Source organism: Theileria parva, chromosome 2, assembly GCF_000165365.1.
Source record: "Theileria parva strain Muguga chromosome 2, complete sequence, whole genome shotgun sequence".
Lineage (NCBI taxonomy): Eukaryota > Apicomplexa > Aconoidasida > Piroplasmida > Theileriidae > Theileria > Theileria parva.
The window spans coordinates 1,606,450-1,629,808 of NC_007345.1; the positions used below are offsets into that span (position 1 = coordinate 1,606,450).

Here is a 23,359-nt window from a genome sequence, read left to right on the forward strand (position 1 = left end):
CGATAAACATTTTTATTGATATTTTTTAAAAAATATTCAAATCTCATTTTTATATACAAAATACAATTAATGTTTATTAATATTAATTATACTGTTTTATACTTAAATTGGGAATATAGAAATTTGAGGTTATCACACCTTAGGGAGAGAATTTGGAATAATTTGGACTAATAATTTGTGATGGAATTCACGGCAAAACAATTATTAGATGAATTAATCAATAAAATCGAAAAATCACAACAACATCATGTAGTCTACTCAAGTATTCAGTTATCTGTTATCTATGTGTTATGTATGGATAATTGTGAAAAATAGCTAAATAATAAGAAGTGTGAAATTATCTCCCCTTTGGGGGTATATAGTTGTATAGGCAGAGGGAGCATTGGGATCCGACAGCATATTAAATCCGAATTGTATATTGAATACAAAAAGTTCATTTAAAACAGAAATAAAAGATTGTGACAAGAATTCATTGGATAATTCAATTTTATTTGATTTTTCTCTTAATCTTCCGTGTAGCCAACATTGTACCACAGTACAAAAGGGAAATGACACAATTAGTAATATCTTAGCTAATAAATATAAACTACTCACACACAGTGTGAGTACTAAGAAGAGAAAAACAGTAGTCAGAGGATATGAAAAAGTGGTAAAGGACGTTGGTGAGATGTTAAAAGTGAAGAAAGATGTGTGTAATTTATTGTTTAGTCACTTTCCAAAGTATCTAAACAGTTGTTTCCGGTTCAAAGTTGGTGAACTTTGTTACCTCAAGTGGTATGACGAATTGTGTCTCGTTATTATCAATTTTGCCTCTCAAAAACTTTTAATCAGCTCAGGTCCGTTACGGTGCTTGTACTCACGGCACAGCTCCCTCTTGGTGTTCTAGTTCCTCAGTTAAATAGTTAGTTACCTTACCCCATTATTTACACAATTTGCATTTTTTTGGTATTTATTTATTTATTACTAATTAAATTTGGTAAATAAGTGGTTAAAGCAGCAATACTGAGGATAATTTCCTCGGTATTTTGTAGCCCGATCAACTTTGGCATTTTATTTTATTACACCGAATTTAACAAATTTAATTAAAATTATTCTATAATATTAAAAATGTTGTAGATAACGATTTCGATGACAATTACGACAATTACGACCAGGAAAGAAGCACTCAAGTAACATTAGTATGAATAATATTGAGTAGGACCGTAGGAATATATGGTTGTATGATATAAATGAGGAGGTGTTTTTGGACCATGATAACCATAACCTTTACTCCAAATTAAATGAGCTTAAACCCATCAACATTCTACTCGATAATAATTTCACCTACAACTTCACACACAACTTCAAAGATTTCAAAGATAAACACTCTCTACGGTATTATTTACACTGTTACACATCCCCACTAATTATCTATTTTGCAACCTTTTTGATATTTTATTTATTTTTGTTAATTGTTTTTTGGTAAATAAGAGGTTGAAGCAGCGGAAATGGAAATTATTTTCCTCTCCAATTCCTAACCCGATCAACTTTTGCGTTTTATTTTTTTTACCCCTGATTTCTAATTATTTTTTCCTTAATTTGATAGATAATAATTTGTAGATATTATTTTATTCCAATGTATTATGTGACGTTTCCTGGTTACAAGCGGCGTTGTTCCAAGTTATTCCGGTTCTGGGTTCAGGAAAAAGACCTAATCAAGTTCAAATCCATCAAGTTCCTCGCCATCAAAGATCTTAAACCCTTGAAAGATATTAAACCCTCAAAGGATCTGAAACCCATGAAGGAGTTGAGTAAATCTGGGAAAGACATTAAATCTGTTAAGGAACTTAAATCTGGTAAAGAAGTTAAATCTGTGAAAGAAACGAAGAATTCGAAGGAAACGGGTAAATCTAAAGAAGTGAAGAAAGATCTGAAAAAAGATGTAAAGGGTAAAGAGTTGAAGAATATGAAAGGTAAGGATAAGAAGAACGTTGAGGTGACTAACAGTTGTTCCTATGTGATAATGAGGACAAGGGGTGATAAGTTATGGAATAAACGCAAGATCTTACCCATTAACGAATACGTTTACGATGTTATACATAACTTATATCATCACGATTTAGTGTCAGGGAGATATATTTCAAGTACGTTACGGTGCCTGTACTCACTTAGTTATTTATTAGTTAGCCTCCCCTATCTGACTCTTTCCCCTCCACAGTCCCTAATTACTCATTCACTATTTAGTTGTATAGTTAATTAGTCATATATAACTAGCTCCCCTGGGTAGTCCCCCGCCTCACTACTATCCGGGCCAATTCCCGCTTGACTTTGGAATTCACACTAGATATGTATATTCCACTCCACTATTCCAACTATTTACTCAGTAAATTCTATTATACTCAAAATACTATAATAATATACTAAATACTATAATATACTAAGCAATATAATAATGATGAGTGTTGTAGATAATGAATTCTTTTGTAATAATGGATATGTACCTTGGGTGATCCCAAAGGCTGTGAGAAAAGTAGTAATTCGTCATCACAGACTTGTTACTACTGATAAAATAACTATCCGGCAGACTATCAAATATCGTAAATCCATCCACCTCATTATACAAAATTTTAAGTTTCTACTACTTCTCATCTCCAAACTCACCAACCCACATACTCAATATATTAACAAGGGTAATGGTATTAACAATGGTAACACGGTAGACAATTTGGACCAACTGGGCGTAGTAAGTATGTATATAATAAATAACTTGGAGATGAATGGGAATATAACAAAGTTTAATGAGACTTATATTAATAATTTATACTGGCTTGATGTGTTGCTGTTGTGGATCGACCACTTTTTTCTCAATAACTGCTGCTACACACTCAGCGAATATAACCAACTGCAACATCTCACCAAACTATACAATCACACTCTTACACAATTGCTCAGTACGTTGCCTCTGATAGTTACTTGGTATGTAGTTATATAGTTATGTAGTTAACATAGTACGTAGTTATACAGTAAAAATTTGAAAAGGGATGAAAATTTTTAAAATTATTATTACAACGTTAAAATAATAAAAATAATGTGTGTATTGTGTAAATTAAAATTATTTTTTAAAATGGTAAAAAATAATGAATAATTTTAGATTACGAATATCTATGTCGCGTACTAACGTTTGATATGTTTTACAAGAATTTTCTATCGAGGATACAAAAGAATAATAAACACTTTGCCAACTATTTACCTGTGATACAGTTGCTACTGTATTACCTCGCGTTCATCGCTGATGATTACACCAACCACTCACTCTACGGCATTAAAACTCCGCAATAATTTTTCAACTCAATTACACATTAGATCATAATTTACAAATTTTAATTGTAAATTTCATGATTTTGGGAATAATTGCCAAAATTGATCGGGCTAGGAAATGCCGACGAAATTTTTCGTCAATATTGCCGCAGTAACTACTTATTTACCAAATTTAATTGTAAAAAATAAAATAATTGTAAAGAGGTTGTAAAAATCAGAAATAATGGGGATGTGTAACCAATTACTGTAATCACTTGTATGATTATGGGATTCCATAAAATATTAGTGAAAAATAACAAATGTGTAAATAATGATATATTTAAATGGATAAATATAAATATATAAAATGAGATAATGGAGGTTTGGGATAGATTTTCGGGGCTTTTTAGAGCCTTCCGTGACATATCACAATTGAACCAAATTTCAACGTAAAATTAATTTTTTAGTTAATTTTAGGGGATAAAATAATTTTAAAATGTTAAATTAGTGTAAATTAGGTTAGTTGGTGTGTAGGAGTAGTTTGTAAAAGGGTAAGATGCATGTTAGTACACCTTTGATGTACGCAACTTTGTCGTTTAAAACGTTAAATTTGTACTTTATAATTTTACCATCGCACATCTTTAGTCACAAAATTGCCTCTCGCAATTTTTTACATCTTATCAAAATCAACAAAAATTAATACTAAACATCAGAAATTAACGATAAAATTGAAATAATTAACATAAATTAAAAATAATCAAAGATAAAGTAGAGAAAATTTTCAAAGTAAAATTGCTAACACATTGTTAAATTAACGCTTAAAATTGAGAAAAAAAAGTAAATTAAGCCTAAAAATTGCTAAACTTATTGTAAACTAAGCTGAAATACAGCTTTAAAATTCTTAAACTAATCATAAAATTGAATTAAAATTAACATAAAATTGAACAAATTCAAGGTAAAATACGGCTAAAAATCCAAAATTTTCGCTTACAAAGGATAAAATAATCTGAAATAATTGTAAAAAAGTGTGGTGATGAGTGATTTGGGAGTGTTGAAGCGTTCTGGGATTGGGCGTTTTAGGTCCAATTCACCGGGAAATCATAAAACTCTCAACAAAACTTTCTACTACAAACCCAAACTCAACTTCAATAACCGAAACAACCAAACTGTCTACAACACAAGTAACGAATCTGACACCACCAAACACCTCAAAAACACCTGGGACAATACCACAAATACACGTAAATCACACTATACATCACTTAACCACTATATTATACACTTAATTATAAACTTAATTATAAACTTAACTATATACTATTGATAAATTGTAGAGGAGGATGAGCTGAATAATGAGACGATCCATGCTGTTGGGACTGTGGGATTGGTACTGGACAGAACATTGGTGGAGGTGGAAAACGAACACGTATGTTTGTCTGGAAGAAGATTAGAAGAGTTTAGAACACGTCACTGTCCGTTTTACCTCAGGCAGATGTGTGTCAATTCCAGTCGGTGTGACATGAGTCATTCGGAGACATGGCCACGCAGGAATCCAGCACATTTCCGTTACGACTATAAATTGTGTCCAAATATTCAATTCTTCCGGCACGGCAACAAGATGCAACTGCAAGGGAAGTGCAGTTACGGCAGGAGATGCAAATTCAGTCACTCAAAAGAGGAACAACTTTATCATCCCGATTTATACAAGACAAGGTACTGCGTTAACTATCCCAATTGCAAGGGTTACTACTGTCCATTTGCACATTCCAAAGAGGAATTAAGAACTATTAATCACTACTCACATGGGAATACACAGTTCAGTCAGAGCCAAGTAGGTGGCCAGTTTACCAATGAGAAATACGGCACCGAATATGGTACGGAATTTGGTACTGAATATGGTACTGAATATGGTAAGGAGTTTGGTACTGTGAGTACACTGAATTATACTCTGGAAAAGGTTGATCAAGGTAATAATCTACCCCTTAGATATTTAACTATTGGTAAATTATGAGTAAATTGAGTAAACTGTGTGAAGAAATTGGTGAGGAAAAAAGAGCAGCAAAAATGAAAATTTTCGCTCTCGGACCAGTCAATGGAGTATACTGGTCCTAGACCTCTCTAACCCACTCTTACGCATTATTTACTTAATTATATAACTATACTAATAGTGTTAATATAATAATATTGTAGATGAGGAAGTAATTAAGGAATTGGCGATAGTGGATGAATCAGTGGAAAAGGAAACTGATACCAATAGCACTTGTAGTAACACTGCGGAAGAGTCAACCAACTTCTCTCCCGAATCACCCAAATCATTATCCGATTCGACCAAATCATTACTGGAATCACCAAAATCAGGGGTGGAATCACCGGATTGTTCGCGGGACCAGGGTAGTTTATCCCCGGATTTACGAGATTTCACGAGTGATTTAACGCATTTATCACAGGAGCTGAGAGAGTTATCAGGAAACATTCAATTGTCCGAGTTAAAGGAGGAGGAGGAGGATTACAACTGGTTTGAAGACGTGATTAAAAGCGGTTTAAGTCTGCTGGACCAGGAGGAAAAAGGTGAAAAGAGGTGTCAAATATGCTCAGGATGCCTTGATAGGCAAAATGGCACTGAAGTACCGCTGGAATCTGACCACTTCTCCAAACAATACCAAGACCTCTTCAAACTCTGGGATAAAGATTTTTAACACTCAATCTCGTAAAATTTTAATTTATTAAATTTATAAAATTTATTAAATTGTGAAAATTTTTAAAATTAATGTAAAATTGGCCTGATGTGTAGATGTTGTGAAGTATTGGAATTTTTTCTCTAGAATTAAATTTTTAACTAAAAAATATTAAATTAATGTAAAGTATAAATAATTTAGTGTAAATTTACAGAAAATGTGTAAATTACAATGTCTAGAATAAAATGTGTAAAATAACCATTTAACAGCGTAAACATCACTAAATAGCTCGTGCTAATGTTGAGTTATATAGTGAATGGATTAATTCGTGTGTTTGGGCGTGAGTTGGTAGAGGCTTGGATCCCGCTGGATCATGTCTGTGTGACATCACTGACTGATCCTGAGATTCATCTGGCTGACATATCAATTCCGGAAATTGTGTTTTCAAATTATTCCTCACCGTTTGCACTGGTGAGTTCAAATATTCGAAGAATTGTTGTGAGAGCTGACTGGTCAGCGTTGTTCAGAGGTGGGAAAAAAGGCCGAATCAGAGTCGACGTTGAGGGCATAGATCTCGTAGTAAGAGCCAAGAGATTGGATGAATTTGACCCTAAACTATGTTTATCACTGCTGAGTAGTAAGAAAAGGTCAAATTTGGCTAAATGGCTGAAATTTTCCAAACTCAATTCCACCGCCGATAAGACGGCGAAAATCGTAAATTTGCTCTCTGTAAGAGCTAAAGATGTGAAAATTACATTCGTAGACGATGTCATCTATAGGACTCCGTTCTCTGTAGTCATTAGAGCTGATCTTGTCACCGGTGGATATGTAGACCCCAAAAGCCCTTTAATGAACAATTTTGAACGTGAAGGCTATCTTAAACATTTTTTAATGTGTTTATTCTTCAAGAGTAAAGGAGTTCAAATTGATTTTAATCTTTACTCCAATTCATTCACCTCTCACATAGTTGACACTTCGGATACTTCTGAGAGTGTTACGAGTGATACTTTTGAAGGTGAATATCACAGATCTAACAGTGATATCAGTACTAGTGATGGTGAATCGCATTTTAGTGATGAGTTATTTTCATCTGAGGTGTCTGAGGATTTTGAGCAGGTCCAGTTGGAGGATTTTCTACAGGTAAAACGCAGTGATTTTTGTAATTTTTGCTCTCAGACACCGAGAAAAATAATTAAACTCCCAGTTAAACAATCGGAATTGAGATATTTGAACCTGTTGAACACACCTCACAAGAGGTTTAAGTTAACTTCGAGAACAGGAATTTACGTCGGAATTTCAGTTAAAGTTTGGAATTTTAACTCTGTTTTCTTCGTCAATGGGATCTCTCAAGAGCCGATGAAGAAGATAAAATTGTTTTTATGTTCCAATGAGGGGACGGAGCAGCAATTTTATGCCCAATTGTTTGATGGCTCAATTAAGTACCCGCAGCTAAAATTAAACTTGTGCAGCGAATTTGTGCACATGTTACATGATTTCATACGGTTTGTAAGAATATTATCCGCGTTTAAACATGCAGCTTCAGCTTCCTGCTGTAAAGTTCCAACACTACAAAATGCTCTCAAATACTGTAAAATCATCCAACAAAATAATAAATCAAGAGATGAAATTGATTTTTTAACCAAATTTGAACATGAAACGTCAATAGGAATAATTATCAGACTTAGAAATTTCACACTCAAACGTGGTCACAGAGGTGACCACGGGACTAATTCCTGGCCATCTGCCACTGAAAACACAGTGGAACCAGTGGATAGAATAAGAATAGAGAAGATATTTGGTGAAGAAAAGTATGACGAAGAGTTTAGAAGAAATTTTGTGAATATGGAGGCAGATCAGTACGGTTCAAACTTCTTTAATTTTAATCATTTGCTGAGGAGTGGAAAGGGTTTAGGACTTAAACCTGAGAGTACTAACAATGATCACTGGTTTCTAGGCCTAATGAGCTTCGGTATCATCGCTCCAAATCTGTCCGTAAACCTGATACCAGTGACGAGATTATTAAACAGTAGCCATAGTATGACGTCTAACTCTTACGCTGAAACACATAATACTCAGAGTTTAATGTGTTTGAGAGCAGATTTATCGGTGTTTTATTTTAATATAGTGCAGATGTCAGACCGTAGAAGTTCTATAAAAATACATTTAAGTAAGCCTTTGTGTTTACTGGCCAGAATTGAGTCTGAGATAAGGAAATTTTCCTTTTCTTGTGATGTCGTTTGGGGAAAAGTGTTTGGAGAACAATTAGTGGCAGGACCAATGAGTATACTGGAGGATTTTCAAGGCTTTTTTCAGAATTTCGGGGCAGACAATGTAAATCAATTTAATGTTCAGAATGTGTCAGATGATGCGATTTCAGTGGGAATTGAAGCGTATACGAATTTTGTGAAGAAGAATCTGGTCAATATGGGCCGATTCTTCCTCATAGGAAATACGGCACTGGAACTTTACAACACCGTAGAATCAAATCTTACAGCCAGGGTAACAAGAGAATTACTCAGTTTTGAACTATTTCTACATAGAACTTTTGTCAATACGGGCTACACAGTCGATAAAGTTGGATATGCGTTGAAAAATGACACTTTGTATTCTGAAGAGGATCTCGACCAGATTGACAAGTTTATTGATTCTATGGACCAGAATCTCAAATCTTTAATCCTAATGATACGTGAAAAACTCTGTATGAAGAATAGAAACTTGGTTAATTTCACAGGCCAGGACATGAAATTACTTTGTTTCTTCGGTAACTGTACAGAGAAAATACATAAAGACGCCAAGGATCTTTTTCAACAGAATCAACAAATTATAAACAATTGGTCGCAGAAACATTCTATCGACTACTATTATCCCCAAACACACAGGGTAAGATCGGTGGAGAGTACTGATGTCCGAATGTTGGTTCGGAATGAGGAAGAAAGTTTTTTGTACGATTTGGATAAATATTGTGACTGGTTCAGTAACGCGAGAAATAACTTATTCTACGTCAAATCACTGAATTTTATGTCTAACAAGTGTCTGGAGGTAACACTCAAGAGTATTAATGTACTCGTAGACTCCTACACATCTTCCAAAAAAATTACCATAAAATACCTCAAAATTAATACTAACCACCCTAACACTGCTAGTTCCGCTGATATCGCCGTTGACACTACTAACAAAGTTGACAGTGTGTTAATGAGTGTTAGGGAGTTTGGAATACATTTAATTAAGGAACGGGGAGTATTTCTGGTAAATCTGGACAAAGTCATGATAAGCTCAAACTTAATACAGTTAACGCCGTTAGCGCAGTTTATTGACCAAATGGTGTTAAAGTGTATTGGTATAAAGGAGTTGGTAGATAATTTGAAGGAAAGCAGTTGTTTTCCACAGTCAATGTCATATTTTGAAATTAAACCTGACTTTACACCTCATGACTTTTTTAACTTTGATCCTGCAACTGAGAAATTGAGGCTAGAATTTGAGAAATCTGTTTACCTCTTAATGACATGTTACTGTGTGCCCGTTTACGAGTCTAAAGTTATTAAATTTTACTCTGACTGGGATATTAAATTGGTTTTGACCCTTAGAGACTTCACTGTTTTGCTTGTAAAAAATGATACAATTCTCTGCTCTTTTATTATTTATAGCTTAAATTTAGACCTCTTTAAAGCACAAAATAGGCTTAAAGTAAAGGTTAATTTAGGTGGGTCAAATTTATTAATGCATAATTTTATGTCCAGTGAGGAACCTGAACAGGTTGACGGAGGATATGAAGTGTTGATGGGATGTAAAATGGAAGATTTGCAGAGGAATGAAATCACCTCAAAATCAGTGGAAAATGGACAAATTTCACTCAAAATTGAGAAAAATCCCAAACTAAAAGTTAAACTAGAACTAAGAAATTTATACCTCAAATATGATCAACTACTCATCAATTATTTTATTGAACAATACAACTACGTTAATACGCACACAATTAACTCAGTTGGTAGTGTTGACCCTGTTGAGAGTGTTGAGGGAAGTAAAAAGTCTCAGGAGAATTTGGAAATATTTGTGAGTACAATTGGATTTTGTGTGTATTTGGACAATTTTGGCCTAGTTTTGGATCTTTTTTGTCACTTCAACATGACTGGTGTGAGGTTATCTTTGGATGTTACGAGACTGTCTTTAGGTTTATTACACTCAAATTTTCTGCGATTTCTAACACTTTCACTCATTGATTTACAACTTTCACTTGAGAATTATTCAATTTTTAAGCCAAATGAAGTTGATTCTCAGGATCAAAATCTGGACTCAGAAATGCTGCTAAAACTGTCACAAATCGCCCTGTGGTACCATATTCACAATAATACTACTCAACCCCTGGAAAATCCCATAGTTAGCTCGGTAACTGAAGTGTTTGCTGGAATTAGTGAATTATTTAATGAGTATTGGTTTAGTCATGTGACATGGTGTTTATTACCAACTTGTACTGAAGATGACCTCTTGGTACCAATTTTTTATACTAAAATGTCATCATTCGCAAGGCTTAAACCTGTGTTAAATAGGGAATATATTAGTCAGTATCTAGTCCACTATGCCTCTGTAAACCCTCAGACATCGGAGCTACTAAGTTCCTCAAATTTAAACCGTTTAATTGATAAATTCATTAAAAATGTACAAATAGTTGAGAATTCAGATGATTTACAAGTTAATTGTGATGTCAAATCTAATAGAATTGGCTCCGTGGTTTACACAAAAGGTGATGTAAAAGTAGGTGAATTTCTCTTCAATTTAGACCTTAACATGATTAAAGAGTTGATTTCATATGTTAAATCTGTTGCACAGGGTGTGAATAATATCAAGCACTACTTACACTTAAATAATGTTGATACTGTGGTGATGGAGGAAGATTTGGGAGATCAGGAAAAACTAAGTGTTTTAGCTGAGATTCAATTAAACCTCATGTGTAATGTTACTTTATTATCCTGTGACTATTCATTAAATGTAGACTACAAATTTCTTCCACACACCGCAAACTCAATTGAAACGGTTAGGGATAGGTTCAGAATTCTGAAAGTTTATCCTCAGAATAAGGCAATGGCAAGTTTTACATATAGTTTAAAGGCTTTGGTACAGTATAACATGGATGAGGATCAAATTTACTCCATTTCAAGGCATGCAGGGTCTGAAATTGACCCAGAAACCCTTGATTTAGTAAGTGAACAATTTTATACTTTTGATGGTAACATAATTTTAACGCTTTATAACTGCGTTTTTCTACTTGATTTGTACACTAATCACCCGAAAAATCTTATTCATTACGATGGTAGTCCAACTGACAGCAGACCCTCGGATAATAACCCCCAGGGTAAATTAATGAGAACTACAAGTGTTGAATTATTTGATGATCCTAAAGACAAGTTTGAGTTGATAAAAATATTAAATTTGTCAATAAACAACAAGAGAATAAATTTTGTAAAAAATGGCACAAGAAGTTTATGTCAAGTTTCACTTTTAAATTTTCAGGTTTTGGACTGTTTTGGTAAATATGTTCTTGATAATGTTCATGAAACCAGAGCTAAAGCAGCGCAAATTTATGATATTAATGAGGAATTTCTTGGTAAAAACAGAAGTCAAATTTTTATAAGCCTTTCTAAAAACACGGATTCACACAGATTAAACATTGTGGTGGATAATACGAGAACTGAAATACATCCAGACTTTGTTAACATTCTCTTAATACTTTTTATGTCATTCAGTGATTCAAACTTGTTTAAACCTCGGAAACCAAGTGTTAAAGCTCAGTCAATTTCCCCTGTGAAAACACCTTTAAACTTTACTGTAACTTTAAATATGTATGAACTATGGATATTTCCAAATGTTAACTATTATACTGATAATACTAGTGGCGAGGAAATTGCTGCTGTAACTGCTGCTAATACTGTTAACACTAATAACTCCCTTGAGAATATGGAGAATGAAGTTATACCGAAGATATTGAAAGGTACGAGTGATGTGGAAATGGAGACTGGAATGTATCCGAAGACTTATGATGACAAAATGCACGTGATTTGTATCTTATTTAGTGGTACAATTTCTAACTCTAACAACTATTATAAAGCGTTGGTTAGACATTTTTCAGTGAGTTTGGGTGCTGTTTTACTTGTAGAAAATAACCACAAACTGCTTGTGGACCAGAATGACGGGCTCATCATCGCAAAAGTAAATGATCCATGTAACCGATTCCTACTTGAACTTAGGAACTTTTTAGTCAAATTTAAACTAACTACAGAGGGAAATGAGAAAAATCTGTTAATTCAGTCTGAACTTGAAAATGCTAAAATCTGTGCCTCACTACAAGATCTTGTACGACTTTACTATCTCAAAGATTTCCTAATCCCACAATACATCACACAAATTCTGGATAAAAGTGCTAATACTGTTGATGCTGCGGATAATTTTGAGCCAGTTGAGGTAGTGGATGACTCACTGGTTAACTCCGTTGATGTTGAGAATGTTGAGGAAATCCTTGGTAGAATGGGAATTGATGAGAAAATTGCTGTGAATAAGTCAGTGGTATTATTTGAGAAATTGGACAAATTGTACAACTTAAGCCAGAAAAGATTCTGTGTAAATGTGTTGCTACGGGAGTTTAAGGTCATAATGCCTACAGGTCCAAATTCTCTAATCTTAGGCCTGGTAATAAATAACTTCATTTTAGACCTTTTAAACCCTAAAAATAATACTTCAGAGGCTCCAAACTTTACAATCGCATTCCTGTTTAACCTTTCACTACTCAATAACAAATTCAATATCAGTGATTATCTCCTACAAAACACACAGTTTAAGCTCTCCATCAATACTAATACTGGTGATACTGACGATACTGACTCTTCAGAGGACACTATTAGCAGCAGTGTAGAGAGTGTGAATGAGAGAGAATTGAGTGTAAATGTGCAACTGGGAATAGTGTCGGTGGATTTTAATAATAATATGAGTAGACTGATAAAATACTTCATAACAACATTAAAGCGTATAAAAGAGATAGAAAAAAGTATAGAAAGTAGTAGAATCACTGTATACAATGAGCTGGAGTATGAGATTTGTGTTTTCAGTGGGAATGTGAAACGTGAATTAGACTACTTTACAGTGGAAAAAGACGCTAGTGTGAACCTATTTAACCGTGAATTTACCCTTTTAATTAATAATAAAAAGGGTATTTTCTCAAATTGTGATGTCCTTCTTGGGTATCTGGATAATAATCTTCTCTTTGGAAATACGAATAATGTCACGGATTTCATTAATTTACACAGCTATTCCACTAATCAAACCGATACCAAAAGTAATAATAAAAAGAGAATTACAATTTCTTATACACATTTGCCCTCTGGTACATTTGTCGGTAATTCTCACAACCCGATCAACACTGTTAACTCAATGGATAGGGATAATAATTATATATATTTGGGTCGTTATGAAGGGAATGAGAGTGTGTTAAATCTCCCGAGTGTCGGTGGTGTAATACTAATTCATCAAATAAATGATAAAGTTATCGTCAGCACTAATGTCAGAATTGAAAATCTAACTGATATTCCCTTCACAATCTCACACTATAATAATAATGTTAAGAATTCTGTAGTGAGTAGCAGTGTGGATTCAGTGGATGGCCTGGTGTTAGAAAAGTTTACGAGTGTGGGAGTACCAATTTCATGGTATAACACGAGACAGATGCCGATAATAACATATTCAGGATCGAATAATGATAATTTAGGCTTTGGGATGTTGAAAAGTGTGTTAAATAATCCAATTTTAGCCTCTCCTGAGGATAAAAATAAACATGAAGAAGAAATTTTAAGGTTCAGAAATGGCCTTAGTCTTGTTTGTACCTGCACCAGTCAACCTGTAAACGACATTAACGAACTTGAATCTGTAAAATTTATTATCAGAATTGAACCAATGCTAAGTATTGTAAATAAGTTACCATTTGACTTAATTGTACACATTTCAACATTGAAACAGACTTCGGATAAATATATTTCCACCCATGAGAATCCTGATTCAATCTCACTAATCCAAAACAACGCCGGAATTAAACTTTTGAACCCTAACCAAACCTGGGGAATTCCAATCCAAAATAATAAATTCTATCTCAAACTTACTCTTAAAGGTTGTTCACTCACTTTTAACACAGTGTCTAAACCAATAAATTCCAAAACTACCGAGTTGTTAGAATTTAAAAGTGATATGTTTGAGGTAAATTTACCCAATACTGGCAGTTTTGTCACCAGTAAAGGATTAACATTTAGTTCAGGACCGATTTTTGAGACTACTTTTAAACATTTTGAACCGCTGCTGTCCCACCCCTCTTATCGCAGAAATAAAGAAGTTTTCTACCAAGTAGTCAAGAAAAATTATGTTAGCTTAAATTTGAATAGGAATAAAGTTACTCTTTTCTGGCCGTACATTTTTGAGAATTTTACTAATCATTTCTTGTGTCTTAATGGGTATTTAATACCGCCAAACTTTAAATTTTACACCACTGCCAAAGAAGCAAATAATTCTAAACTTAGAGCCTACTATAGGAGTAACCAGTTGGATTTAAAGGGTTCAGTGTATTTACCTACGAGTCAAGTTGAAAAATTAGATTTCTCATCCACGACATCAAATCGACCACCAATCAACCTACAAATACTCGACACAAATGATAACACTGTTGACACTGTTACTACTAAACAATTGACTGGCTCACTTAATAATGTAGAGACAGTATCATTGGAGAGTTTACAAACACTTAATTCTGTAGTGGCAGAATCTGATACTGCCTCTGCTGAATCATCAGAAACCGCTTCAGAAAATGATATAACGGAAAAAAACAAGAAAAAAAAGTATGAAAAGGGGTTTGAAGACAAGGAATGTATTAGTTTAGGTTGCAGTGTTAGGGTTTTAGGTCTATCAAAGTTGAACACTAGAGTCGTGGTTTTCCATAATTATTACACATTTGTGAATAAATTACCATATGACATTGTTCTTAAAACTGCAATTAATCAGGAAACTGTAATTAAATCTAATGAACAGCTTAGTGTAAACACGACTTACAAAGACTTGAAAATGGATATACTACACAGTTCAACTAAATTTACTTGTAATTTAACTCTTGTACCTCATAAAATACCTTTACACTTACAAATTAAACCAAATAACATAAATTACACAGGACCGGCCAGTAAAATATCGCCAGATAAACAAATAAATAACACAGTTGACATTAACAGTGTGAACTCAGTGGATATGATATTGGATGTGAATATAGTTGAGGGTAAATTTGAGTATGGATTACCTTGTAAATTTAATGGGCTTTACTATGTCATCTCAGTTGCCACCAATACCACTTACCAACTCTTCAATCTCACCTCACTCAATCTCTACATCATTGATCCCAATCATATTAACACTGCTGACAATACCAACTCAGTTCCAAATAACACTGTTAATGTGTTGGAATGGGATAATATAACAGTGTTGGAAAGGTTAAAATTGACACCTTATGTATTATATAAAAATGATGATAGAAGATTAGCATTCACAGTTAATCTCAATAGTAATTGGAAAATATATAACATTGACACTCTTAAAAGTATTAAATCTTATCCTGTCGAATATCTAAACTCTGATCCTCTAAACACTAGTACCACAGTTTACATAACTTGTGTAATGAAAAGTGATGGAACAAGAGTTATTTGTTTTGTTGATGATTATTTATTATTGTGTAAACTGCTGCAGAGGGTTGAATTATTACAAGTTAACAGAATTAACAGTGTCTGGTCTAAGATTGTGCTCACATTTTCAACACCCAGAATCACTACTACAATGTCCAGTAAGAAGAAAATGGTACTAGCAGCACATGTTAATAATCTAAACTTCACATTATCTCTTTGGAAACGGGGGATTAATACCAATTCTTCCAACACCAATACTCCCTCCAGTACACCCCGTAACACTGGTAACACTGGTAACACATCTGTTAACTCTCTTAACTATGTAAATAGTGTGGAGAGTTTGGAGAGTGGAGAGAATGATTGGGTGGTAGATGTGGGTTTGAGTATAAAGGGATGTCATATAGACCATTTTGTCCAAGGTTTTATACCAGTGATTTTAAAGGCTATAACTAATAGACATTCGGTCCAGGAATCATTCCTAGCGTTTAGAATGACTTGTACTCTTTTCTCAAGAACTATTCAAACTTTTGATAAAATTTTTATCAAGTTGAGTCCTCTGAGTTTAAACGTGGAAATGAGAGTTATTGAACAAATTGTTGACTATTTCGAAACTATAACCTCGGCGTACACTAATACACCAGGTGAAAAACTGGAGAATCCAACTAATAAAAATGGTGCTCCAATCCCCTGTTACAGCGACAAAAAGAGAACCTATGGCAAAAAATACTTTAAGATGATGAGAATTGAGCCGATAACTGTGATTTTGGCGATAAGAACTTCAGATGTTAAATTAAGTAGACAAAGTTTACAATTGTTGGATGCTCTGCCACTTGATACGCCGTCAGTTTGTGTACACTTTTTCGCGGAACAAGTTACTCAGACTGTGGCGACATTTGAGGAACTTGCAAATGTACTGAGGAATTCCTACTTTAAACAGCTGATTAGACAATCTCTTCCCAGTGCTTGGCTTTCAAATTCATTTGCAGTTTTACACGGTGTGATGAAGGGATTTGTGTACCTTTTTTCTCAACCCTTTAGTGGCTGTAAAAAGTTCAAAAACTCCTTTGAAGGCTTTTTAATTGGGATTAATAATGGAATAAAGTTCTTTGTATTATTTGTGGTAGGAGGAGCTGCACAATCCATAGGACATTTACTTAACATTTTTTATAAAATTTTGGGTAAAAAGAATGCTAAACCTGTGGGAATTCTAGATGGACTTTGGCTAGGACTTAATAGTTTAGTATTAGACATTCTTTACAATCCTTGGAACAGATTCTTCTCAGAATTTCATCTTGGCTTTGGGGTAAAACGGTTTCTTAGAAATACTCTCAACGGTGTCAGATGTATTTTAAGTCCTGTAACTGCTGTTGTGAATCTTCTAGTCTCAGTTGTTGATGGACTTTCCAATGTCCTACTGGGTGATTTTGAACAGTTTACACATCTTTACGAGACAGATCAGCTGAAAGATGAAACTAATTCCACAGTCCCACACCCTGAGAAGAGAGAATTTTTACAAAGATTGAAAACCATACGAAGTAGTATACGAATATAAACACACTATTAATATTATATTCATTATGCATAGTAACTAGTAAATGTATGTGTATAATGGTAAAAATTGTGATAAAATATTAAAATGTTGAATTATTTGCGAATTGAGTGTAATACGGTGAGAACAACAAAGATCATAAAAGTGACGGCGTGGTTATGGTAATTAATACAGGCTTCAGCATAAGGTGTAGCAGGGTCAAATCCGCCCATATTCGTACGCCATCGTTCAGGAGCATCCGGACTATGCAATACATTAACAATAGAATAGAAATGGTATATATATTGTGTAAAGTATATATCTGAGAGTTTTGGTATAAAAATACTATGTTGGATTAATTGCAAATTTTGGAAAATGTAATCGTTGTCGTATGAAATTTATAAAATTTACACTTTTAAAAGTATTTTTATCTCTATTCTCCAATGTCATTTTATCATCGATAAAACAAATAATGATATTGTATACTTAAAATAGAAGTAAGAATAAATGAGTGGGGGTGTAACACATTTAGGTGTAATAATTAAAAATTAGTTTAAAAGTTTAAAAATACTTTAAAATACTTGATTTATCAATAAATCATTCTGAAATTACTAAACACCAACCTTAAAATTGATTGTTTGGAATAAATTTCATGAGATTCTTCTCCACATATTTATTTATTATTTTTCTTTAATTTTATACATTTTATTTGAATTTTCATATTTCAATTTTATCCTCTTGATTATTTATTTCTCATGGTGTATCTTCTAATTACAATTTATATTATCATCTCCTGTAAATTTTTAATTGGTATTTCTCGTACAAATTGAGTAATTTCTCATCATTTCTCCTCTAAATACACTTGATAAATTATTAATTAGGATTCTAATACTATAATTTATACCCTGTATTATAGTATACATTTGGTACTGAATCAAGGGGAAATTAACTTTTTTGGATCTAAAAGTTTCTCTTGAAAAGTTTAGAAAAACTAATCAACGGTTTAAAATGATTAGAATATGATTTAAATAATATAATTAAGGGGTACAATAATAATCTTCCTTAACTAATTTTAATTAAGGAGTTAATAGCCTTTCAAGGGCCTAATTAACCCCTAATTAAAGGGAATTATCCTCCAACAAAAGTAATCTAAGGGTTCCTTGGTGACAAGATGTTGAAGTGTGAGTATTGTTTTGAGGGTTCTGCAGTTTTACGGAGATCCTTTTCAGGTCTTCCATCGTGTAAAAACTGCTTTATAGAATCCTTTGAAAATGATATTTACGAGTATATTATGAGAGATAAACTCATATCTTCCGGCGACAGAGTGTGTGTTGGTGTTTCTGGAGGTAAGGATTCCTCGGTTTTAGCTCACGTATTAAGTAAAATTAAGGAAACATATGGACTGGATTGGAATTTATACCTTTTAGGAGTAGACGAGGGTATCAAAGGGTACAGAGATGACTCTTTAAAAGTAGTCAAGTCGATGCATGACAAGTATAAAATCGAGTTAAAAATCTTAAGTTTTAAGGAAAGGTTTGGGTTTAGCATGGACCAAGTGGTGAAATTAATTGGTAAAAAAGGAAATTGTACTGTTTGCGGCTCTTTTAGGCGTCAAATGCTTGAAATTGGCGCTAGAATTTTTGAAGCTAATGTTTTATGTACTGGTCATAACGCTGATGATATGGCGGAAACTGTACTACTCAACCTCTTCAGAGGTGATCTACTCAAACTCACATCCAACTCCAATAGTCCCTCTGACACTACTGTTGACAATACATCCGAGAGTGTTAATAAAGTTAGAATAAGAAGAGTGAAGCCTTTGAAATATTCATTTGAGAAGGAGATAGTTTTATATGCTCGTTACTTGTCATTGGATTACTTTTCTACAGAGTGTATTTACTCTCCAGAGGCTTACAGAGGACATATGCGCTCATTTATTAAGAATCTTGAACTCATAAACCCTCAGATTATACTTAACATAATCCGGTCAGGTGATAATTTTAAGTCGGATCACAGGGGAATTGGCGAAGTTACAGGGAGAAATTACTGTCAAATCTGTGGAATTGACAGTGTTAACAACATTTGTAAACCCTGCAAAATCGTACAGCAATTACATACACTCAACGGTATCACCCCTAAGTTGTTGAACATTGTTATATGGTTAATTTACTGCGAAATAATGAAAATTGTATAAAATTTGAAAATTGCCTAAATTACCTAAAATTACTCAAAATTAAATAATTTACATAAAATTAAATAAAATTGTGTAAAATATAATTATTTTATTATAATTAGTTAGAATATTGTTAAAATAGGATTAATGTTGTTATTATAGGATTGAATGGTATAAATGATAAGAGTGGTAAGGATGAGTTTGATGATTCTGGTACATCTGTGAATGAGGGAGTAGTTGATTTGGAATCTGGGATAGAAATGGGTAAAAAAGCTGGGAAAACAAATTATATCACCAAAGGCATGAGAAGGAGAGTGAAACTACGATATGACGGCTAAAGATTCAATGGAAGTTAGTGATAAATCTATCCGAATGCACCTCTAACAGTGGGGATACCCTTGATAATTTTAATATAATTTTACTTCTTATGTACATATATATCTCTTCTTCTGGCAAATGTGGATTTTTTAAAAAATGACTAATTCGGATGGAAGTTAGTTTCCTTACCCAGTTATTTCATTTATTCACGTTTTAACCAATTAGTTTCAATCTTTCACTTTTTTCCATATTTACTACCGCTTTTATTTATTTACTTATGTATTAATTTTAGATTTAATTAGCCTTAATTAGTTGTAACTTCAGATTTTACACTAATTGTCCCTATTTTGGTGATTGGTGTAAATCTAACCCTTGTTACAAGATTTTTATCTAAGTAAATTAATATTAAACTATTATTCAATATTATATTTTTTTATTCTAACCCAGTAAATTTTATTTATTTATTATATATCAGTAAATATTTCTAAATATTAATAAATATTGTTAAGTAGTATTAAATATTAATAAATATTGTTAAATAGTATTAGATAATGTTAATGATGGTTTAGTGACATCGGTGAGTAATCAGAGGAATAAAATCGTACTGCTTGGTGAGCAGAGTGCGGGTAAAACGTCGATAGTGACTCGATTTGTGTATGATCACTATATACCTGCGTATGCTGCTACTATCGGGATAGATTTTTTGAGTAAGGTGGTGACTGTTAACCAGAAGACCATGCGTCTGCAGTTGTGGGATACTGCCGGACAGGAGCGCTTCCGCTCCCTCATGCCCAGTTACATTCGCGACTCTTCTTCCGCCATCGTAGTCTACGATATCACCAATCGCGAATCATTCGATCGCACCAGACAATGGATCAAAGATATTAAAGATAGTACTTTCCACTCACTTTTACTTAATTATACACTTACTACTATAATACTGTACATGTGGATAAAATATTGTAGTGAGAGGAGATAAGGCTGTAATAGTTGTGGTTGGTAATAAAACGGATTTATTAGATAAACGGTAATTACTTAATTATCCTGTAGATAAATTGGGTTTTATATTTGTTTAGTACTGTTTCATTTGAAGAAGGACAAAGTTTAGCTAATGAGGTATTCCGTTACGGGGATTTCTCCTTCCTCCGGGGCTCTAGTTCCTTAGTTATTCATTACTTTTTCTCCTATTGGAGAGTCAGATTTACAAATTTTACTTAGTTTTACTTATTTTAAATTTATTACAACTTTGTTGGATATTGTAAATATGTTGTAGATGAATTGTTTTTTTCGAGAGACGAGCGCAAAGAATGGAGATAACGTACAGGAGTTGTTCACTCTTGTTGCTACTGAACTTTTGAAAACCATCGAACCCGAACCCGTCAGCGATAAATGTAATTCTCCACTCAGTTACATACTCTCAGCATTATATTATTACATTATTACAATATTATACTATTAAGAGTATAATAATAGCGTAATAGTATTAAGTATATAATTGTGTTGTAAATTGTTTTAGTGGTTGACATTGATTTAAAGCCGTCGGCTCCGAGTGAGAGTACGAGTTGTGCTGGTAGAAGTGCGGCGAGTTTCACAAGTTTATCAAAAGTTTGTAGCCGCAACTGACTTTGTTTTATTATTTTTAATTTTTTCCAACAGAATCTCATTAAATGGTACATAAAGTAGTTATATTCATGATTATATGTTGTAATTGTGTAAAGTATGTGGAAGGCTCTTTTCTGGGCCTAAATCGCACCGGAAAACCCGTTAGTAAGATGGCATTTCTGTATAATAGTAATAGAAACACGATAAAATTAAATAAAACACAAATTTTCGCGCCCTTTAAAAAAAGATCCGACACACCTCCTTCAGTCTCGACATTATTTGCAGAGTATCAAGGGAATCTGCCAGAAGATAAAGATAAAAGAGGATATAAAGAAGTGTTCAAAGATGCTATAGGGGTCTTTAAACTTAAAACTAAAGTATCGCCACTAGTTTCTCTCATTTCAGTTTCCGGCTACTTAATACCTTTCATGGTTGCCACAAGGGTATACCAATACTTACACTAGTACTATTATTATTACTGTTATAAAGAGTTAACATTAGTTATATTTAACAATTTTAAGGAATAACTCTGTAAAAATGTGTAGAATTATGAGTTTTTATTATTGTCATTGTCGTTGCCTAAGTTTGTGGATGACATTGTGACTTCACTGTCGAGTTTACACAAGTTTATCTCATCCATACCGAATCTGATGGAAGTGATTCACTTGTGTATTAATAAAGTTTTCATTTCAAGAAACGAACTCGTCCAAAATCATTTCATCAAATTCAATTACACACAAGTAACAAACCCAGTTACTTATATATCATTGTATAATGTGTGAATAATGGATTTAGGGACATATATTATCATTGTATGGAAATTTATTATGTCATGTATACTCTGATTTCATAAGTAGTCTTGGGCAAGGGTTTTTAGGCTCAGTAATAGGCTATACAATGTTACTGTCAACTTTCACCCCGTTGCTTTATTGCATGTTTTGTGCCCTTTTGGGAACTTATTCACAACTCCCACTGGTCTCACAAGCCGCCCAAGTCAGTGTAGGATCAGACAAAATGCTCACAATATAATTTTATACATAAAATATATTTAACTATATAACTTAGTAAATATGCATAATATTGAGTAAAAGTGTATAATAGTATGAGTAAGTGTATAATAGTGAGTGTAAGAGATTAAACTTTGAAGGCTCTGGAATGACGACGCCCTCTTGCCTTTTCGAATTTTCTTCCCTTTGATCTGACGTAGGGTTTAGGATTACCCTTGACTTCATTTCTAAAGTGTTTTACAGCTTCCCTAGCCTTAGTTGCACCTCTTAAAAGAGTACATCTTGAACCCGTGGGACTCCTGGCAACCAGCTGATCAAAGGTTAAAACTTCACCGCCACTGGCTAAAATACGTTTCCTTGCTGTCTCAGTAACCCTTAAAGCACAAACACTCAATTTCGGCACCACGTCCATTCTCTCATCATCTAATCAATAATTATACAAATATTATTATTATTGTGTAAAAAATAAGTTAAGAGTAAATGATTATTGTATGTCAGAAGTTCCTAGTCTCCAAGAAATAGTCAGAAGACCGTCGTGAAGGCAATATTTCATCATCAAATATATTTAACTGCCAAAAATAGATAATTTAGTGTATAAATAGTTGATAGTGATTGGTGGTGACGCATTACTTGTAACAGTTCCAACGACAACAGCTGTGTTATCGGGTCTTTTTTCCATATGTTTACTGAGTTTAGAAAGAGAAAGAGGAGCTTTGAAACGTCTGGGCATTAAAAGACGTTTTAGAACAACCTTGTTAAAGGAGTGGTCAGTGCGTCTAGAGAGGAATTTGTAAAGCTTAACCAAAAGACGAAGGTAAGGATTCTTACTAACCAAAGCCTTACGGCCTGGTTTCTTCACTCTACCAGCCTTTACTAAATCAATACCCTACAAATTATTTATAAACTCTAAATAAAATAATATATTATAAATATTAAATAATTAGGGATAAAAAATACCATTTCGGAATTAAAAAATGATAATAATTAATGATTTCAAAAATTATAATAATTCATGGAATCCCCACCATGGGGAATCAAAACGGTTATAATATAATTGTTATCCAATTGACTTTTAAGATTAGATT

General features: G+C 33.4%; 8 protein-coding genes across 8 annotated transcripts; 6 read left to right on the plus strand and 2 right to left on the minus strand.

Moving 5' to 3' along the window:
* Positions 1-10: 10 nt before the first annotated feature.
* TpMuguga_02g00795 (uncharacterized protein) lies at positions 11-3,323 on the plus strand. Its single transcript, XM_061305473.1, has 7 exons — positions 11-249; positions 371-836; positions 1,117-1,169; positions 1,199-1,374; positions 1,600-2,123; positions 2,448-2,930; positions 3,131-3,323. The coding sequence occupies exons 1-7, from the start codon at positions 181-183 to the stop codon at positions 3,316-3,318; spliced, it is 1,959 nt and encodes a 652-aa protein (XP_061161437.1). The 5' UTR covers positions 11-180; the 3' UTR covers positions 3,319-3,323.
* A 581-nt stretch (positions 3,324-3,904) lies between these two features.
* On the plus strand, positions 3,905-5,972 carry TpMuguga_02g00796 (uncharacterized protein; the record flags this gene model as incomplete). Its single annotated transcript, XM_760270.2, has 3 exons — positions 3,905-4,517; positions 4,611-5,243; positions 5,467-5,972. The coding sequence occupies exons 1-3, from the start codon at positions 4,310-4,312 to the stop codon at positions 5,970-5,972; spliced, it is 1,347 nt and encodes a 448-aa protein (XP_765363.1). The 5' UTR covers positions 3,905-4,309.
* A 276-nt stretch (positions 5,973-6,248) lies between these two features.
* TpMuguga_02g00797 (uncharacterized protein) lies at positions 6,249-17,198 on the plus strand (the record flags this gene model as incomplete). The annotated part of the gene is made up of 1 exon (XM_760271.1): positions 6,249-17,198. One exon carries the CDS (start codon positions 6,249-6,251, stop codon positions 17,196-17,198), a length of 10,950 nt encoding a protein of 3,649 aa, XP_765364.1.
* A 60-nt stretch (positions 17,199-17,258) lies between these two features.
* Positions 17,259-17,660, minus strand: TpMuguga_02g02025 (uncharacterized protein). Its single transcript, XM_061305511.1, has 2 exons — positions 17,521-17,660; positions 17,259-17,438 (listed from the first exon to the last, which is right to left on the minus strand). Exons 1-2 carry the CDS (start codon positions 17,622-17,624, stop codon positions 17,291-17,293), a joined length of 252 nt encoding a protein of 83 aa, XP_061162183.1. The 5' UTR covers positions 17,625-17,660; the 3' UTR covers positions 17,259-17,290.
* Positions 17,661-17,877: 217 nt separating this feature from the next.
* On the plus strand, positions 17,878-19,750 carry ctu1 (TIGR00269 family protein). The gene is made up of 2 exons (XM_760272.2): positions 17,878-19,300; positions 19,510-19,750. Exons 1-2 carry the CDS (start codon positions 18,346-18,348, stop codon positions 19,683-19,685), a joined length of 1,131 nt encoding a protein of 376 aa, XP_765365.1. The 5' UTR covers positions 17,878-18,345; the 3' UTR covers positions 19,686-19,750.
* ryh1 (uncharacterized protein) lies at positions 19,751-21,288 on the plus strand (the record flags this gene model as incomplete). Its single annotated transcript, XM_760273.2, has 6 exons — positions 19,751-19,840; positions 20,235-20,558; positions 20,632-20,692; positions 20,742-20,781; positions 20,939-21,056; positions 21,182-21,288. The coding sequence occupies exons 1-6, from the start codon at positions 19,822-19,824 to the stop codon at positions 21,286-21,288; spliced, it is 669 nt and encodes a 222-aa protein (XP_765366.1). The 5' UTR covers positions 19,751-19,821.
* On the plus strand, positions 21,277-22,312 carry TpMuguga_02g00800 (putative integral membrane protein). Its single transcript, XM_760274.2, has 3 exons — positions 21,277-21,710; positions 21,813-22,007; positions 22,063-22,312. Exons 1-3 carry the CDS (start codon positions 21,333-21,335, stop codon positions 22,294-22,296), a joined length of 807 nt encoding a protein of 268 aa, XP_765367.2. The 5' UTR covers positions 21,277-21,332; the 3' UTR covers positions 22,297-22,312.
* Positions 22,313-22,385: 73 nt separating this feature from the next.
* On the minus strand, positions 22,386-23,310 carry RPL18 (60S ribosomal protein L18-3). Its single transcript, XM_760275.2, has 3 exons — positions 23,232-23,310; positions 22,905-23,160; positions 22,386-22,697 (listed from the first exon to the last, which is right to left on the minus strand). The coding sequence occupies exons 1-3, from the start codon at positions 23,232-23,234 to the stop codon at positions 22,402-22,404; spliced, it is 555 nt and encodes a 184-aa protein (XP_765368.1). The 5' UTR covers positions 23,235-23,310; the 3' UTR covers positions 22,386-22,401.
* Positions 23,311-23,359: the final 49 nt, after the last annotated feature.

Bases quoted from the DNA above. Each gene is read 5' to 3' on its own strand.
- TpMuguga_02g00795 (XM_061305473.1), top strand. From the start codon at position 181: ATGGAATTCACGGCAAAACAATTATTAGATGAATTAATCAATAAAATC. The intron at 1,375-1,599 runs GTATTATTTACA...AATAATTTGTAG, and splicing joins AAAGATAAACACTCTCTACG to ATATTATTTTATTCCAATGT. The intron at 2,124-2,447 runs GTACGTTACGGT...TGAGTGTTGTAG, and splicing joins GTCAGGGAGATATATTTCAA to ATAATGAATTCTTTTGTAAT.
- TpMuguga_02g00800 (XM_760274.2), top strand. From the start codon at position 21,333: ATGGTACATAAAGTAGTTATATTCATGATTATATGTTGTAATTGTGTA. The intron at 21,711-21,812 runs GTATACCAATAC...AAAAATGTGTAG, and splicing joins CTTTCATGGTTGCCACAAGG to AATTATGAGTTTTTATTATT. The intron at 22,008-22,062 runs GTAACAAACCCA...TAATGGATTTAG, and splicing joins TCAAATTCAATTACACACAA to GGACATATATTATCATTGTA.
- RPL18 (XM_760275.2), bottom strand. The intron at 22,698-22,904 runs GTAATGCGTCAC...ATTATTGATTAG, and splicing joins TGTCGTTGGAACTGTTACAA to ATGATGAGAGAATGGACGTG.
- ctu1 (XM_760272.2), top strand. From the start codon at position 18,346: ATGTTGAAGTGTGAGTATTGTTTTGAGGGTTCTGCAGTTTTACGGAGA. The intron at 19,301-19,509 runs GTATCACCCCTA...TTGTTATTATAG, and splicing joins GCAATTACATACACTCAACG to GATTGAATGGTATAAATGAT.
- TpMuguga_02g02025 (XM_061305511.1), bottom strand. From the start codon at position 17,624: ATGACATTGGAGAATAGAGATAAAAATACTTTTAAAAGTGTAAATTTT. The intron at 17,439-17,520 runs GTATTTTTATAC...TGTATTGCATAG, and splicing joins TTTGCAATTAATCCAACATA to TCCGGATGCTCCTGAACGAT.